The 16,330-nt window shown below is 42.2% G+C and overlaps 1 protein-coding gene across 6 annotated transcripts in view; it reads left to right on the top strand.

The window, feature by feature from the left end:
• Nucleotides 1–16,330, top strand: part of LOC126267827 (putative thiamine transporter SLC35F3) — a 652,799-nt gene that overhangs the window by 363,172 nt on the left and 273,297 nt on the right. For all 6 annotated transcript variants that reach the window (XM_049973150.1, XM_049973162.1, XM_049973156.1 and 3 more), the window contains exon 4: nucleotides 12,234–12,334. In XM_049973150.1, the coding sequence (XP_049829107.1) occupies nucleotides 12,234–12,334 (101 nt within the window). The remainder of the gene's footprint in view (nucleotides 1–12,233; nucleotides 12,335–16,330) is intronic.

The following is a 16,330-nucleotide window of genomic DNA, read 5'->3' as shown; positions in this document are numbered from 1 at the left end:
TCCATACACTATCAATTGTACCAATATGATGATAACACACACCACAGAAGATTTTTTAGGGTAAGTACTTAAATAGAAATGTCTTCAGAAACAGTGTCAACTGAGACACCAACAATTCCATCTTTTGTTGTATTACATCATTTTCATTGCCTTAAAAACAAGATTACCATGCTGTAAGACTACTCCAGTATAAACTAAATGTTGATGTACCATAATTTGTACTGTGGCTTTACATTAGTGAGCTGCTATAATGAGGTATCTTCATCACATTATATTATTCCAGTAGAAATGCATTCTGGACTGCTGCACCCAGACTCCCTGAACTTAATTTCATAATCATGAATGTATATTGAACACTAAGTGGTAATTCATTTATTTTTATGAACAAGGTGGAGGTTCTGCTGAACTGACGGAGCCCATGAAATATGAAGATGGTGTACTTTGTGTCTACTTTAAAACTGATTTCTCAAAAAGCAGTGTTGCTATGGATATTTTAATAAATGAAACAAATCCATTCAATATTGTTCACACAATAACCATCCAAAAGATCAAAAACATGTATAAAATCTGTTAAAAACAAAGATTCCAAGACTTACCAAGCGGGAAAGCGCCGGCAGACAGGCACATGAACAAAACACACAAACACACACACAGAATTACGAGCTTTCGCAACTGGCAGTTGCTTCGTCAGGAAGGAAGGAAGGAGAGGGAAAAATGAAAGGATGTGGGTTTTAAGGGAGAGGGTAAGGAGTCATTCCAATCCCGGGAGCAGAAAGACTTCCCTTAGGGGAAAAAAAGGACAGGTGTACACTCGCACACACACACACACACACACACACACACACACACACACACACATATCCATCCGCACATACACAGACACAAGCAGACATATTTAAAACCCACATCCTTTCATTTTTCCCTCTCCTTCCTTCCTTCCTGACGAAGCAACTGCCAGTTGCGAAAGCTCGTAATTCTGTGTGTGTGTTTGTGTGTTTTGTTCATGTGCCTGTCTGCCGGCGCTTTCCCGCTTGGTAAGTCTTGGAATCTTTGTTTTTAATATATTTTTCCCATGTGGAAGTTTCTTTCTGTTTTATTTGTATAAAATCTGTCATTGACATAGTACTTATCTCATATACAAACTATGCCTTCACTAGCAGTGTACTGGGCATGGGTTATAGTGACCATGAGGCATAATTATTATGCATACAGATGCAAAAAAATGGTGACAGTTACAAAAGGGAAACTAAGAAAAGAACAGTTTATGGAGATAATATTAGAATATTCAACTTCCTATTACCTAATGAAAACTGGGAAACATTTTCCACGAGAAAAATGCTGACAGCATGTACATGTGTTTCAAAAATATCCTTTATTACTTTAACGCAACTTTCCTTGTTAGCATCAAAATGTTGGATGTTAAGAACAAAATGTAATGGATAACAAAAGCCATTAAAATTTCCAGTGATGGAAACTGATTACTGCAGTACTGATGTAAAATATGTACACTGTTCCAAGAACTGTTTGCCTCTTCTAATATCTACAAAAAGATCTATGTTAGAGTATTCATGCACAGAAAAATTATGTACAACAACTATCTGATAAGACAATGAGAGCCATATAGTAGGTTAGCAACAGACAAACTTTTAGTACATTGCTTAAAAAATAGAATGTATCTTTCTCATGTGATGGACTCAATGTTATATTATTGTGTCTTATACATACAAGTCAATAACAAATTTAATTTTGCCATTAATGACAAGCAATGACTATATTACTGTCAAGAGTACACAGTGTAAAGAAGAATGTTATTTTCAATTTATGTCTGTGAAATAATGTAATATAAATGTTGTGATAGTGCCACGACATTTAACAGTGCCGCCACGACAGTACGCACAAACGGCGATAGAGGCGCTCCGCAAATCAGATGAGCGCGGGAGCGCCACCTAGCTACGAACGGCACCGGCCGCATGTCACGGCACAGCAGTCGAATACGAGAGACTGAGTTGTAATCATGTGATCAGCTATTGTTTCTAAGAGAGAGTGTGAAAATCCACGCAATTATTGTGATTAAAGGTTATAACACTTTTTGGCGACGAGGTCGGGATATTTTCACCGCGTTGTGGATTTGCGTGTTCGTGACGGGGCAGACATGGAACAGCTTATGCAAGCGCTCATTGAACAATAAACACAGCTGACGGCAGCGATTCAGGCGTTGTCGACGTCGCTAACTCATCGTCTGTCTTCCTCTTCTCCGCCTCCATTCCCTCCTTACGACGAGGCCGCTGAAGACTGGGAGAATTAAGAGAAGCGTTTGCGGCAACACTTCTTGGCTTTCGGCGTTGTCGACGCTCCTATGTGTAAGTCGTTATTTCTATCTTGGATTTCCCCTCGGGTCTATCAGCTGCTATCTCAGTTAGCCCCTCTGCGGGAACCAGCCTCCCTGTCCTTCCAAGAAATGTGTGACTTATTGTCTGCCTATTATCGAACGAACACCCACGTCGTTGCCGCCCGCGTGGCGTTCTACCGGTGTCGTAAACAGCCCCATCAATCTTACCGGGCTTGGGCGGCGGAACTACATGGCCTGAGTAGGAAATGTCAGTTTGTCACGGACACTCATCACGAGTCTTATGCGGATTCAATGGTTAGGGATGCTATTCTACGGCTTGCTCCTGATAAAGAAGTTCGGCAACGTGCCCTACAACTGCCAAACCCGTCGTTGTCGGAAGTTCTAAGCATCGCTCAATCCTTTGAAGTGTCTCACGCTGCTGGCGCGCAAATAGACGCGTGGTGTGATGTAGGCGCTGTACAGTCAACTCTCGACAAGGACAATTTGCCTGTTGCACAGGAGAACGAAGATGTGGCGGCGGTTCACTCGCGTAAACAACGTCGCGTTGGGCCGCAACGCTCGCAGCGAAACCAGCAACCACAGAAGCCGGTTCGTTCAGCGCTTCCTTCTTGCCCCCGTTGTTTCGTACAGCACGACAGGGCAGCGTGTCCAAAACGTTGGGCCACGTGTAATTCATGTAGGAAAAAAGGCCACATTGCTTCTGTGTGTCAGTCCCATAAAGCTCCTGTCGACGAGGACGAGGCGTCGGACATGGATGTTCACTGTGTGCTTTCTCAAACAAATAAGTTGTTTGTTACTGTTCGTGTTCTGAATAAAGACATCCGCATGCAAGTGGACACTGGCTCTGCAGTAACTCTCATTAATTCTCGCACGTATTTGGCGTTGGGCTCCCCTCCTTTGTCTCCAGTTACGCGCAATCTGAGGACTTATAATCAGCAGAAAATTCCTATCATGGGCCAGTTTGATGCTTCCACTGCCTACAAGTCTGTTGTTCGGCCCCTCACGTTTTATGTGGTGGATCATGCGGGCACTGAAAACCTGTTCGGTTATGATGCTTTCCAGTTGTTTGGATTCTCCATTGATGATGATGTGCACCTCATATCTGAGGACATTCCGTATCAACAGCTTGATGGATTGTGTTGTGAATTTTCGTCCGTGTTCTCTGCTGGTCTGGGTTGTGCCAAGGATTTTGCAGCCCACATTACTCTTAAACCTGCGGCTCGCCCTAAGTTTTTCCGGGCACGCCCTATTCCAGTGGCGTTGCGTGCACCTGTCAAGGCTGAGCTAGACAGGTTAACAGCTTCAGGGATTCTCCTTCCGGTTACCTCCAGCGAATGGGCATCGCCGATCGTGGTGGTTTCTAAACCAAACGGGAGTCTGCGATTGTGTGGTGACTTTAAAGCCACTGTCAACGCTCAGAGCGTCATTGACACTTATCCTCTTCCTCGTCCTGAGGAGTTGTTTACCAAGCTCGCTGGGGGCCAGTTCTTTTCCAAACTTGACTTATCGGAGGCGTACCATCAGTTGCCGTTGGACGCTCCTTCCAAGGAATTTCTCGTTATCAACACTCCTTGTGGGTTGTATCAGTACCAGCGATTACCATTTGGCGTCGCTAGCACCGGCCATTTTTCAGCGGTTTTTGGAACAGCTCACGGCTTCCGTTCCCGGCTGCATAAACTATCTGGATGACATTGTTGTCACGGGAGCCTCCACTGCGGAGCACCTTCGTAATTTACGTTCACTGTTTCGGGTTTTGCATTCGGCTGGGTTGAGGTGCAATCTGGACAAGTCACAGTTCTTCCAACCCTCCATTGAGTATCTTGGTTTCCAGTTGTCCCGTGAGGGCATACGCCCTCTCCGTGAGCACGTTGCGGCCATTAACGCACTACCCCGGCCGTCTACGGTCAAAGAACTTCAGGCGTTTCTAGGCAAGATTGCTTATTATCACAAATTCATTCCATCCGCAGCAGCGGTAGCTTATCCTCTGCACCAGCTGTTACGCAAAAACGTCCCCTTCTGTTGGTCCGACGGGTGTGAGCAGGCTTTTGTCCGCCTGAAGGCTCATTTGCAGTCGGCACCTTGTCTTGCCACATTCCGTCCGGGTCAGCACTTGGTTCTGGCGACTGACGCGTCACAGTATGGCCTAGGGGCTGTTCTCGCCCATCGGTATGAGGATGGGTCGGAACGACCCATTGCCTATGCTTCAAAGACCCTCAACGAGGCGCAACGGCGTTACTCTCAAATCGAAAAGGAGGCGCTCGCTATCATTTATGCTCTAAAAAAGTTCAGCGTTTTTTTGTATGGTTCTAAGTTTCACCTCATCACCGACCACAAACCGCTGGTCTCTCTGTTCAGCCCCTCGGCGTCACTTCCGGATAAGGCAGCTCACCGCCTGCAACGTTGGGCCTTATACTTGTCTCGTTTTCATTATGAGATTCACTATCGCCCCACGGCCCAGCACGCAAACGCGGATGCATTGTCGCGATTGCCGATGGGCCCCGACCCTGTTTTCGATCGCGATGAACTCCTCTGTTTCCACATTGATGAGGAAGAACGTCGTGCAGTCGAGGGCTTTCCACTTACAGGTTCGCAGGTCGCGTCAGCTACTGCGCGGGACCCGGTCCTGCGTCGGGTGATCGGTTTTGTTCAACGAGGTTGGCCAGACAGGACCGGGGGCCGGGCATCGGATCCCCTTCGCAACTACCATGCCTTGCGCCTTCGTCTGTCTGTTCGTGATGGTGTTGTTCTTCTGGCCACGGATGGCGCATCTCCACGGGTCGTGGTGCCAGCCTCTCTTCGCAAAGATGTTCTCAAACTGTTGCACGGAGGCCATTGGGGTATTTCTCGGACTAAGTCCCTGGCCCGCAGGCACGTTTATTGGCCCGGCATTGATTCGGACATCGCCCATATGGTTGCTGCATGTGGCCAGTGTGCTCAACAACTGGCGGCACCTCGTACAATGCCCTCTCCGTGGCCTGATCCAGCTCAGCCATGGGAACGGGTGCACGCCGACTTTGCTGGCCCCTTCCTCGGTACTTATTGGCTACTGTTGATTGACGCCTTCTCGAAGTTTCCATTTGTTGTTAGATGTCCGTCGCCCACCACTGCGGCGACGACGCTGGCTTTGTCCAAAATCTTTGCGCTAGAAGGTCTTCCATCCACGATCGTCACGGACAATGGCCCTCAGTTCTCTTCGCAGGCCTTCCGTGATTTTTGTACTGGACAAGGGATTCATCATGTTACCGCACCTCCCTTCCATCCGCAATCGAATGGGGAGGTCGAGCGCCTTGTCCGCACTTTCAAATGCCAGATGAAAAAATTCCTTAGTGATTTTTCCACAGATGACGCCTTGCTGCAATTTCTGAGTTCTTATCGCTTCACGCCTCTGGGTGATCGCAGCCCTGCTGAACTCTTGCATGGCCGCCAACCGCGCACTCTACTGCACCTGCTTCACCCTGTCAGGCCTTGTACTGTGTCCCCTAGTGCGGGAAAATACTCGGTGGGCGCCGACGTGTGGGCACGAGGGTATGGATCTCGCCCTAAATGGATTCCAGGGGTGGTCAAGGCTCTTCGCGGCCGCCGGCTTTGTGAAATCCGTACGGGCGACGGCACGGTTGTTCGCCATTACGACCAGATGCGCCCACGAGTGGTGGCCACGCCTGTGCCACCGCCCCATCCTTCGCCTCCACCAGCTCGAGACGCCAGTCCTGTCGCTGCTGCCGATCTACCGTCCGTGTTGATGCAGCTGCCGTCGCTGCCGCTTCCAAGTACTCCGGAACCGGCCCCAGTCGCGACGCCGCCTTCTCCGGGACCCATCTCGCTGGAGCACACTCCCAGGTCAATGACACCTATGGATGCTGCTCCGGAGTTTTCACCCATCATCTCATCCAGGAGGCACGTTCCTCGCACGAGCTTCCGTCCTGGACATTTTCGACCATACTCCCGTGTCTCTGCGCGGGATCTCCTCGGGGCCTCACAAGAGGCCATGGATGTCTCTGCGCTGTCCATGTCTCCAAGGAAGTGAGTGTTTATTTTTTTTCAAGGGGGGAAAAGTGTTGTGATAGTGCCACGACATTTAACAGTGCCGCCACGACAGTACGCACAAACGGCGATAGAGGCGCTCCGCAAATCAGATGAGCGCGGGAGCGCCACCTAGCTACGAACGGCACCGGCTGCATGTCACGGCACAGCAGTCGAATACGAGAGACTGAGTTGTAATCATGTGATCAGCTATTGTTTCTAAGAGAGAGTGTGAAAATCCACGCAATTATTGTGATTAAAGGTTATAACAATAAAATCTTATGCTTGAAAATGATATAAATGCCAAAATTCCAATAGTAAAATAAAAAGATTTGTAGCTAAAATCGAATATAATATCATTAAAAAAACTTTGACCCATGTCATATGCTCTCACTTCATGAGATACTGTGAATAAGTTTGGAATTTAACCTGGACATTAGCACCAAGTCTGATAAGGAATTTTACATCACCACCTCTCCTCTCCATGCCAGTAACCTTCTGTGGGGGCAAATTTTGTCCCATCACCAGGATATGGAGCAGCTACTAAGTCAAGCACCATGACACAGATGTGGGTTAAAAGCTTCGGCTACAGTGGTGGATGATATGGTACAACCTCTGCAATTTTTGTCTAATTTCCAAAACATTTTTGCATGCCTTAAGTAACATATGAGCGTGCTGGAAGGAGAAAGTGGAGTTTAAATTACTCTATTGCAGTGTATGATATCTGTTTCTATGGGTGAATATGTGGGAAGCAGGAACTGATACACACATGAAATATTTTACATACTTCGCTGGGTTATCACCCAGTGCCTTTACACCAATATATTAGCATTGTGCATCATGTTACATTTACTGAATAAGACAAACCTTGTAGTATCTCTATGAATAGTAACCCACAAAAAGAAAAATGGGATAAACCCTTACATTTTTTGACACATGGCTTGTGAGGTATTTTAATGTAGTTTGGTATGTCTGCGGGAACATTAAGTTCTGTCCATGTAATTCCAAACTCATTGATTTTATACATATTGAAGATCTTCTCTGATCACCAGAAGTCGAACAATGTGAATACAAGCTCCCATAAGAAGCCTAAAAATTAAAATTGATGTGACAAACTTGCAGTAATAAACAAAATAGCCAAAAGCATCCTCTCATGTTTGGGAACTAGTTCACAACTTTCTTCTCCTCAGCAAGATGTGAAATACTTTTCTGCAATTTGCATTTCATTTGCAACTGTTCACAGTATATTTTATATTGACTTAGGAAACAATTCAGGATACATTTCCAACAGTTCATATGTCACTTGCAGTATGAATAAGGCTGGTAGATGTTTGTCTAATACCAATAACATGTAAAATAGATAATACTGTCTTGATGTGGGGCTGGTGAGTATGAAATTAGCACAAAACCATGTAAAAATGACTTTCATGGTGAGCTGTGTTAGATACTGGAGAAGTGTAATTTTTTTCATGTAGGCACTGCCTCGTGTAAGCAGTAAATGAATGGATTAACATCTTTACCAATACACTGAATACTTGAGCCCCCTTATATGTGTCACATAATGACATATTTATCTTAGTGAGTGAACCACAGCTCACACAACTGAGTAGGTAAGCTGCAGTCTAATAGTAAAGAATCTGTTGACTTTACAACACACAGGGAAGGTGGTCTCATTCAAAAGGGCTATCAGGGCAACACATCTCAGAGCATTGAGGCATTAGCTTACCAGGAGAAATCATCTGTCAGAATAGAAAGGAACAGTTACTGTTTATAAAACAGTTGACATGAACATTTATATTCAACTTGAATGGCAGATTTGATATATTCAGCTGGCATGGCACTTCTCATAAAAGAAACCTGGTACACAGTTGCCACCATTATTTTTTTGTCTATTGTTTCCATCCCTTATACTTTGTGAGTCAACACTTTGTATTTGCCAAAATGGTTGCAACCCATTTAATTTGGTTTATTGGTATTTATGCATTATTTCTTACAAGATAGGTCAAAAGGACAAAAACAGGCAATTTCTCTATGGAAAAGAACTTGCTGCAGCAGTAACTGAAGTAGTAATAGATGTGTATGCTCTAGCACTACCTCAGCTCTATCTGTTGCTTACTTTAACTTGATGTGTATCACCAACACCACAACCCATTAAATATCACTGACTTTACCTGGTTGTTCTCATTTAGACATTGCACTAAAACTTTCAGCACACACACAATCACTGAACTAAGGGACTGGCCAAGAAAGAGACATCTCCCAAATGGTGTACATCAGTAACAACTGCAAACCAGTAATAAATATGCAGCAAGCCAGCACTGATGGAGCCTTAATGGAAACAACCAGTTTGAAAAAACCATCTCCCAACATAATTTTGATGAACTAATGGCCCCAGTGAAGATCCAACAACCTAAGCTTCAATGCAAGACTTTGTAAGAGAAATACTAGATGGATTCTGCAGTTGCTTAGCACCTTGACTCACAAGATTCTCCACTACTGTTAAACTTCCACATGCAGTCTTGACCTGGAGGCCATCTGTGTTTATCCACCACAACCATGAGTAAATACACAGTAAGATAACAATTATCATTACCAATGTGAGGAATGATGCAATTGGATGATATAAGCTTTGCTCACCTGATCTAACCATGTCTAAATCTGTAGTTAGTGTCACAGTCAAAATATAATTTTTAAACACCAATCAAAGTCACTTCCTGCATGGCTGTCCATAGTTATACTTCACAGATATTGTACAAATTAACAATAAAGCTTATTAAGTCATTGAGGTTGAGTGGCCACCAGCTACAGTTCTCACTTTAACTAACATTATTCATCACCTGCCCAAAATAAGTGGATGATACTACCAACATGTAACTTTTTAGCAGACTGTAACACCAGACATGCCACTATTCCTAATACTGCTAATTTAGTTACTTTGATGCTCCACACCTACCCAGCAAGCATAAACTCACTTGGAGCCCTTCTTGTAATGATTTTGTGATTGCTCTGTCTGCTAAAAACTGTTTAATGGTAGGACTGCTTTGTTTCTCCCACCCTTCAGGGCCAGGGCCAAGTCCAGGGTGTCTTTCCACTAAAATTCATTTTACATTTTAGTTTTTACATAAGTGTATCTGTATCAAGCTTACAGAACATTTAAGATGCCTCACTTTTGCCTCTCTCTGGGACTTTGTTTCTGTCCACCTAATGGAATTGCTTCACTCACGGGTGTGTCTTGCCGTCTTGCATGACAGTGAATGAATATGAAACTTCCTGGCAGATTAAAACTGTGTACCAGACCAAGACTCAAACTCGGGACATTTGCTTTCATGGGCAAGTGCTCTAATATCTGAGTTATCCAAGCATGACTCACAACCCATTCTCACAGCTTCAATTCTGCCAGTACCTCCTATGAATGAATATGACTGCTTCTTATCTCTTTCAGTTTTGATACACTACTCGACTGAAAGACACATAACTCTTGAAGCTGATGTCAGATTTCATCAATAAATTAAAAATTACACAAAATATATATTTAGGATGTGTTCTGTAACAAGTTATTCTTATCCTTAACTTAAGAGATTACATAATGTTATAGATCAGTGAAATAGCGTGTCACTGCCATGTCTCATGGTTTCTGTTTAGAAACTGTTACAAGTTAGGTGAGTGCTTTTATGGGAGGCATGAAAACAAAATTAAACATACTTGACAAATTTCATTTCATCATTTCATCCATTCTTTTCTTTTGAATGAAAAATACCCACCAGTTTTTATCTCTGCTCAATTCAAGAACACATTCCTACTGCTACTTTTATGAATGTAGGTGCATCACATCAGTGTTGCGAACTAACACCTTTTTCAGTTTCTGTTTTGGGCTGTATATGGCCCACATTCTGAATCACCAGTTCATTCCTAGACATATTTTATTATTCCACTACAACATAGCAAATACAAAAATGCTCATTAAGGTGTCTTTTTATGGCCAGTGCTCATGTGGCATGAAAAGTTCAAGAAGCATGTTGTCTCAGGAGCTCCATTGTGTCTTTCTCTATTTAATGTTAGGTAGTTTTTCATCTGTTTTTAAATGTTTTCATGGCTGCACAGCCATTTGGTTGTGTGCCTATATTTATGAAAATCAGAGTACTTCTAGTACATTTTAGATACTGTAATGACAGACTATCAGACTGTCCAAATCATTCATACTGCGCAGAGAAATTATTTGCAGCTTCTGGTGGGCTTGGTGCTCTAGTTTGCTAACAAGAAGCATTGATTGCACAAGGAAACCTAGTTGCATTATGTTACCACCTGGCTTTTACATTGCAAAGTACGTGTATAACACAGCAGCACTCTGACCATTATCACCAAGTGTTGAATACCACATTATTTCCAATGATAGTCACATCCTTACTGGTACACTGTTTGCCCAATTCTTCACTTAAAGATATCAATTTTTGATGACAACAGTAATAGTAAAATAGGAATGGAAAATTGATGGTGGATTTTACTTTAACAAAGATTCTGTAACTTACCAAACAAAAGCGTTGGTATGTTGATAGGAGACAATAAAAAACACAGAAACACACACACAAATTTCAAGCTTTCGCAACCCATGGTTGCTTCGTCAGGAAAGAGGGAAGGAGAGGGAAAGACGAAAGGATGTCGGTGTTAAGGGAGAGGGTATGGAGTCATGCCAATCCCAGGAGCTTACCAAGACTTACCTTAGGGGGAAAAGGGACAGGTATACACCCACAGACACGAGAGAGAGAGAGAGAGAGAGAGAGAGAGAGAGAGAGAGAGAGAGAGAGAGAGAGAGAGAGAGAGAGAGCGCCACTAAGTGGTGTGTGGTGGAGGGCACTACTCACACCAAAGTCATAGTCCGCCACCCCCCCCTCCCCCTCTGTCCCACTCGTAGATCGCACAAGGGAATAACGACTGTCTGAACGCCCTCGGTGAAGATCAGATTTTGGAATTTAGGGAGCATCCTTGAGGTGTTTGTGCTTTAGAGGATAATGAATATAGGGTAAAAGAAATACATACATATAAAAACATTCTTATAAATAAATGAATCAATTTTAATATTTGATATAAAACCTCAGTCAAATTTGTTTCATTCATTCACATAGCATTAAGAAAAGTTGAAGTATGAGGTGTGTGAGAAAATTAATGGGACTGAAAACACTGCTAGCATTTGGTAATTCTGTGTTGTTCTACATGTATAGACCAGTGTATTCATCCCTTCCAGATGCTCTGTTTGAGTTTCAGATCTGCACAACCACCATGTGATTTTTGAGAGCACCATCATTGAAGTTGTGTTTTTGTTGTGGGTTACAAAAATCCATGAGTGTGACCACTGAACAGTTGAAACAGCCCTATGTGGAACATTCTTTATCAAAAGCACAAATTTTTCGCTGGCACAAACAATTCTTGGAAGGCCAAAAACGTGCTAGAGATGAACCTTTAATTTAAAAAACATTGAAAACATTAAACATGCGCAAGCTCTTGTGGCATTATTCCTCCAGGAAACATTGTCAACCAAGTGTTCTTGAAAGGATTATGAAAAGGCAGAATGAATGAGACTGGATGTTGCAGACAAATGGATGCCTCATCCTGACAATGCTCCATGTCACACAGCCACTTCCATCACAGAATTTTTTATCTGTGTTCTTCAGCCCTCCACCCCCCCCCCCCCCCCACCCCCCATTCACTTGATCCGAAGGAGGCAATATCATTGTTAGGAAATAAAATAAAACAAAAACTTTGGTGCATATAAATAAAGGATCATTACTTTTCTCACTCACCTCATATTTGCTACAATTTGCAGTGCATTTGTTTCATTCACTGTGGTTTGAAGTTAGTTTATGATCAGTTACAGGGAGCACTCATCAGGAGCAACAGCAGCAACCAGGGGCAGCAGCTGGCAAGCTCCGTGCATGCAATAATTCTTGCTGCTCCCAATCTGCCCGTAAGGTGAGCCTTTTCACTTGCTATTCATCCTAAATAGCAAAAGAGTATCATTTACATTTTTCTTGCTCTAGACAGTCTTTATTTGTAACTCTTTTTATTTTGTAAAAAACTGATTCACTGTTAAGTCCATAAAATATTTGCCAAAGTTCCTGTTACGCAGACAGAGCTACAGTCCGTTGGTCCCACACATGTTCTATCAGGGCAGATCTGACAATCTTGCTGGTCATGGGAGTACATAAATTTCATGCAGATAGTTCATAGGTATGTGCCATTTGTTGACAAGCATTTTTCTGTTAAAAATGGCATTACAGTATTGTCACATGAAAGGTAACATATGAAGATACATGATGTCCTGTACCATTGTGCCACCAGAGTTCCCTCAATCAGTATCAGTCAAGACCTGGAGTCATATGCAGTGGGTGCCCACAGCATAACACCATGAGTAGTTTCTATACTTCCAAAACATTGGAAGAATGGGACCTCTCCTCAGGTCACCAGCATACTCTCTGAAGATGGCCGTTCAGGGTAGTGCAGAACCATGGTTAATTGTGAACACAATGCAGTGCCATTCATCAGCAGTTCACACTCTCGCGTTAGGCCACCATTCCAAACTCATCCATGTGTGTTGTGGTGTTAATGGCAGCATAGGCCTGTGAAAGTAATTCCCTAATCTGGCTACTGCTAGTTGCTGACCAATGGGGCAGGATGACACAGAATGTTCTTGGATGACAGGCACAGATGTGACCCAGGTTACAATGTGCCTGGTGCATATTTTGATGATGCACCCTTGTACTGGTCAGCCATGATCCAATGTAACCTTAACTGCAAGTTTGCGTGCTATCACACTCCCTTGCAGTTTGACACTGGACCACTGTCATGTCCAAATTCCCCACAAATCTAGATACTGCATCATTCAACCAGCCAGCCATTCGAGACCCACAATGAGGCCCATTTCAGTATCTATCAGGTGCTGACAACTCTGTCTGAAATAAGTAAACATCTTCATGTCCTTCAGAGTGATAACATCTGATACTGTTCATATCCCTAATATACTTTACCAAGACTGGTAACAAAGCTTAATGCAAACAACACTAATGCTCTCAGGTAGCCATTCTACCAGTCACAGAGGCTAGCAACACTATTTACATACCCACGAATGGAGTGTACATGTACATAGTTATATTCACTTCTGACTATGTCTTCTGCATGCTTCAATTTTTTGTCAGGCAGTGCAAGTTTGGCAAATCCAATTAAAGGAATTTAGCATCTGAAATAACTGTGCACTGAGTAAATTCTGCAAGATCTGAAGTGTTCTTTTTCAGATGGTTGTTTGGAAGAAAAGAAGTCTCAATCATGAGCTTATTAAATATAGTACCTTACTGATAAAATAACCTGGCCAAAGGGGTTCTAATTTAATTAACTGTGGGCCTAATAGGGCCATAGCTTTTGGCATTCATTTCAATGAACTGGGGTTAATAACTGTGCATTTCTTATGTAATGTATCTGTTAGCAAAAAAGAACTACTACTAACTAATTTCTTGACCATGTCAGAATATTTTGGTGAGATATTTTGATATTTTAAACATTTAGTTCACTTTGACAAACTTCATAGTCTTTTTTTATATATTCTTCTATAGTAATTGGCATCTACATCTATACTCTGCAAACTGCTGTGAGATGCATCACATTGTACCAGTTATTACAGTTTCTTCCCGTTCCATTCATGTGTAGAGTGTGGGAAGAATTGTTGTCTGAATGCCTCTGTGCTTGCAGTAATTATTCTACTCTTGTCTTTGCGATCCCTATGTGAGTGAACATAGGTGGTTGTAGTATATTCCTAGAGTAATCATTTGAAGTTGTTTCTTGAAACTTTGTTAATAGACTTTCTTGGCATAGTTTACATCTGTCTTTGAGAGCCTTCCAATTCAGTTCCTTCAGTATCTCTGTGACACTCTCCCATAGATTAAACAAATGTGGACCATTGCCATTCTCTGTATATGTTCAACATCCCCTGTTAGTCCTATCTGGTAAGGTCCCACACACTTGAGCAGTATTCTAGAACTGGTCATACAAGTGATTTGTAAGCAATCTCCTCTGTAGATTACTGCCTTTCCCCAGTATTCTACCAGCAAACTTGTGTACCATCTGCTTTACCAATGACAGAACCTCGGTCGTCATTCCTGTTCATACGCCTACAAGCTACACCCAGATATTTGTATGAATTGGCTTATTCCAACTGTGAGTCATCGATATTACAGTCATAAGATACTAGGTTTTTTTTAATTTTGTGAAGGACGCAACACAATTTTACATTTTTGAACATTTAAAACAAGTTGCCAATCTCTGCAGCACTCTGATAGTGTGTCAAGTCTAAACTGAATATTTATGCAACTTCTTCCAGATGGTACATCATTATAAATAATTGCATCACCTGCCAACAAAAGAATTTCTTTCATTTACATTAAGAATTATTGACTCATATTCATATAATTTCTTACTGATTGCTTTTATTAGAATTTGATCTCATCTATGGAGACATTGCTTCTCTTAAAAATATATACAGTCTTAGCTACTTTATAGGTTACAATATTTTTATTGGCTGTAGACACTTTCATTTGATCTGTTACCACTTTAGTATGTGCTATAAGTTCTAGATGCAGTATTGTATTTTAAACTTTTTGTTAATAATGCCTGCTCTCTAGCAGTGAATCAATGTATCAATGTTAGTAAGATTTACAATTTTAATATAATAGTGAATATCAGATTAAGTGTGTACAGAATGCACATTAGAGGCACTTAAAAATTTACAAATTTTCTCAGCAGACCTATCTTAAATTATTCCTTCTAGCTTGTCTAAAAAGTTCTCAGCAACATTTACTACTAAGTCTACAGCACAATTATCCAAATTCTTACCTAGTCTGAGATGTGCAGTGTAGATCATTTTTGAAGGACAGCTTGATGTTTGTTCATCTCATCTCTAATTTGTACTTAAGCAATTTTTCTTTGTCATTTTCACTGAGGTTCTTTGACACTGAATTCCAAAACTTACTTTTCACGTTTGCAAACACTGGCAATGCTTTAAATGAAATACACCTTTAGATTAGGTACATTGTCTACACTCTGGCAACATTGTCTTGACTGTCATGATTTTACCTCTGAACTTTCTTTCTATATTTTGCATTATAAGTAATATTTTGTATATGCTGTTATTGACAGACTTTCTCATTATTGAACAACAAATTTTATTCAGTTTAGAGCCATCTTCCAGTTTCCTGTTTCTGTGTTTATTTATTTAGCGTATGGCTAATGCAGACATATCATAAAATTAAATTACATATACATATGTACATATTGACACACAAGAAACTTAAGTTTGTCTTTACAATTGAATATCCAGTCCTTCAATCCAGCACACTGCATCTGGAGTTGCTAGCAGGAAGTCCTCTTCAGCACCGTGATAGGCTTGAATCCTGCATTCACTGACAATGTGGTGAACAGTCTGGTATGGAGCCCCACAGTCACAGACTGGATTAGGCAGCTTCTTCTATTTAAAGAAAGTATCCTTGCATCGGCTATGGCCGGTATGGATTCTGTTGAGAGTAGTCTGGGTCTTGCGTAGTAGGTTGAATCCATTTGGAAGTTTAGCACCTGAGAAGATGTTATGCAGGTTCACATCTGTCACTGCCTACCACTGACCTTTCCATTCTTCAAGAGGTTTAAAGTCCTTAGCAACCATGGCAGCAGCATCACACAGGGTTGGATGGCGTGATTTCAGTCTACTACGATTTAAAAGTGGCAGGTCACCATGCATAGGTAGGTTAGAATTCCTGGAGATCTTGTGGAATTCTCTCATAAGGGCAGTACATCTGTGTAGATTAGATCATGAGTGGAAGCCAATAAACTGGAGTAGATCTGATTGCACCAGAAATTATGCGCATTGTCATATTCATCTGGGTGTCAACAAGCCTATACATAAGATCTGCTGGCAATGACATATCA

The sequence above is a fragment of the Schistocerca gregaria genome, chromosome 1 (assembly GCF_023897955.1).
Source record: "Schistocerca gregaria isolate iqSchGreg1 chromosome 1, iqSchGreg1.2, whole genome shotgun sequence".
NCBI classification, from domain to species: Eukaryota; Metazoa; Arthropoda; class Insecta; order Orthoptera; family Acrididae; genus Schistocerca; species Schistocerca gregaria.
Note: the sequence above shows the minus strand (reverse complement) of the source record. Positions and strands in the feature narration are given on the sequence as shown.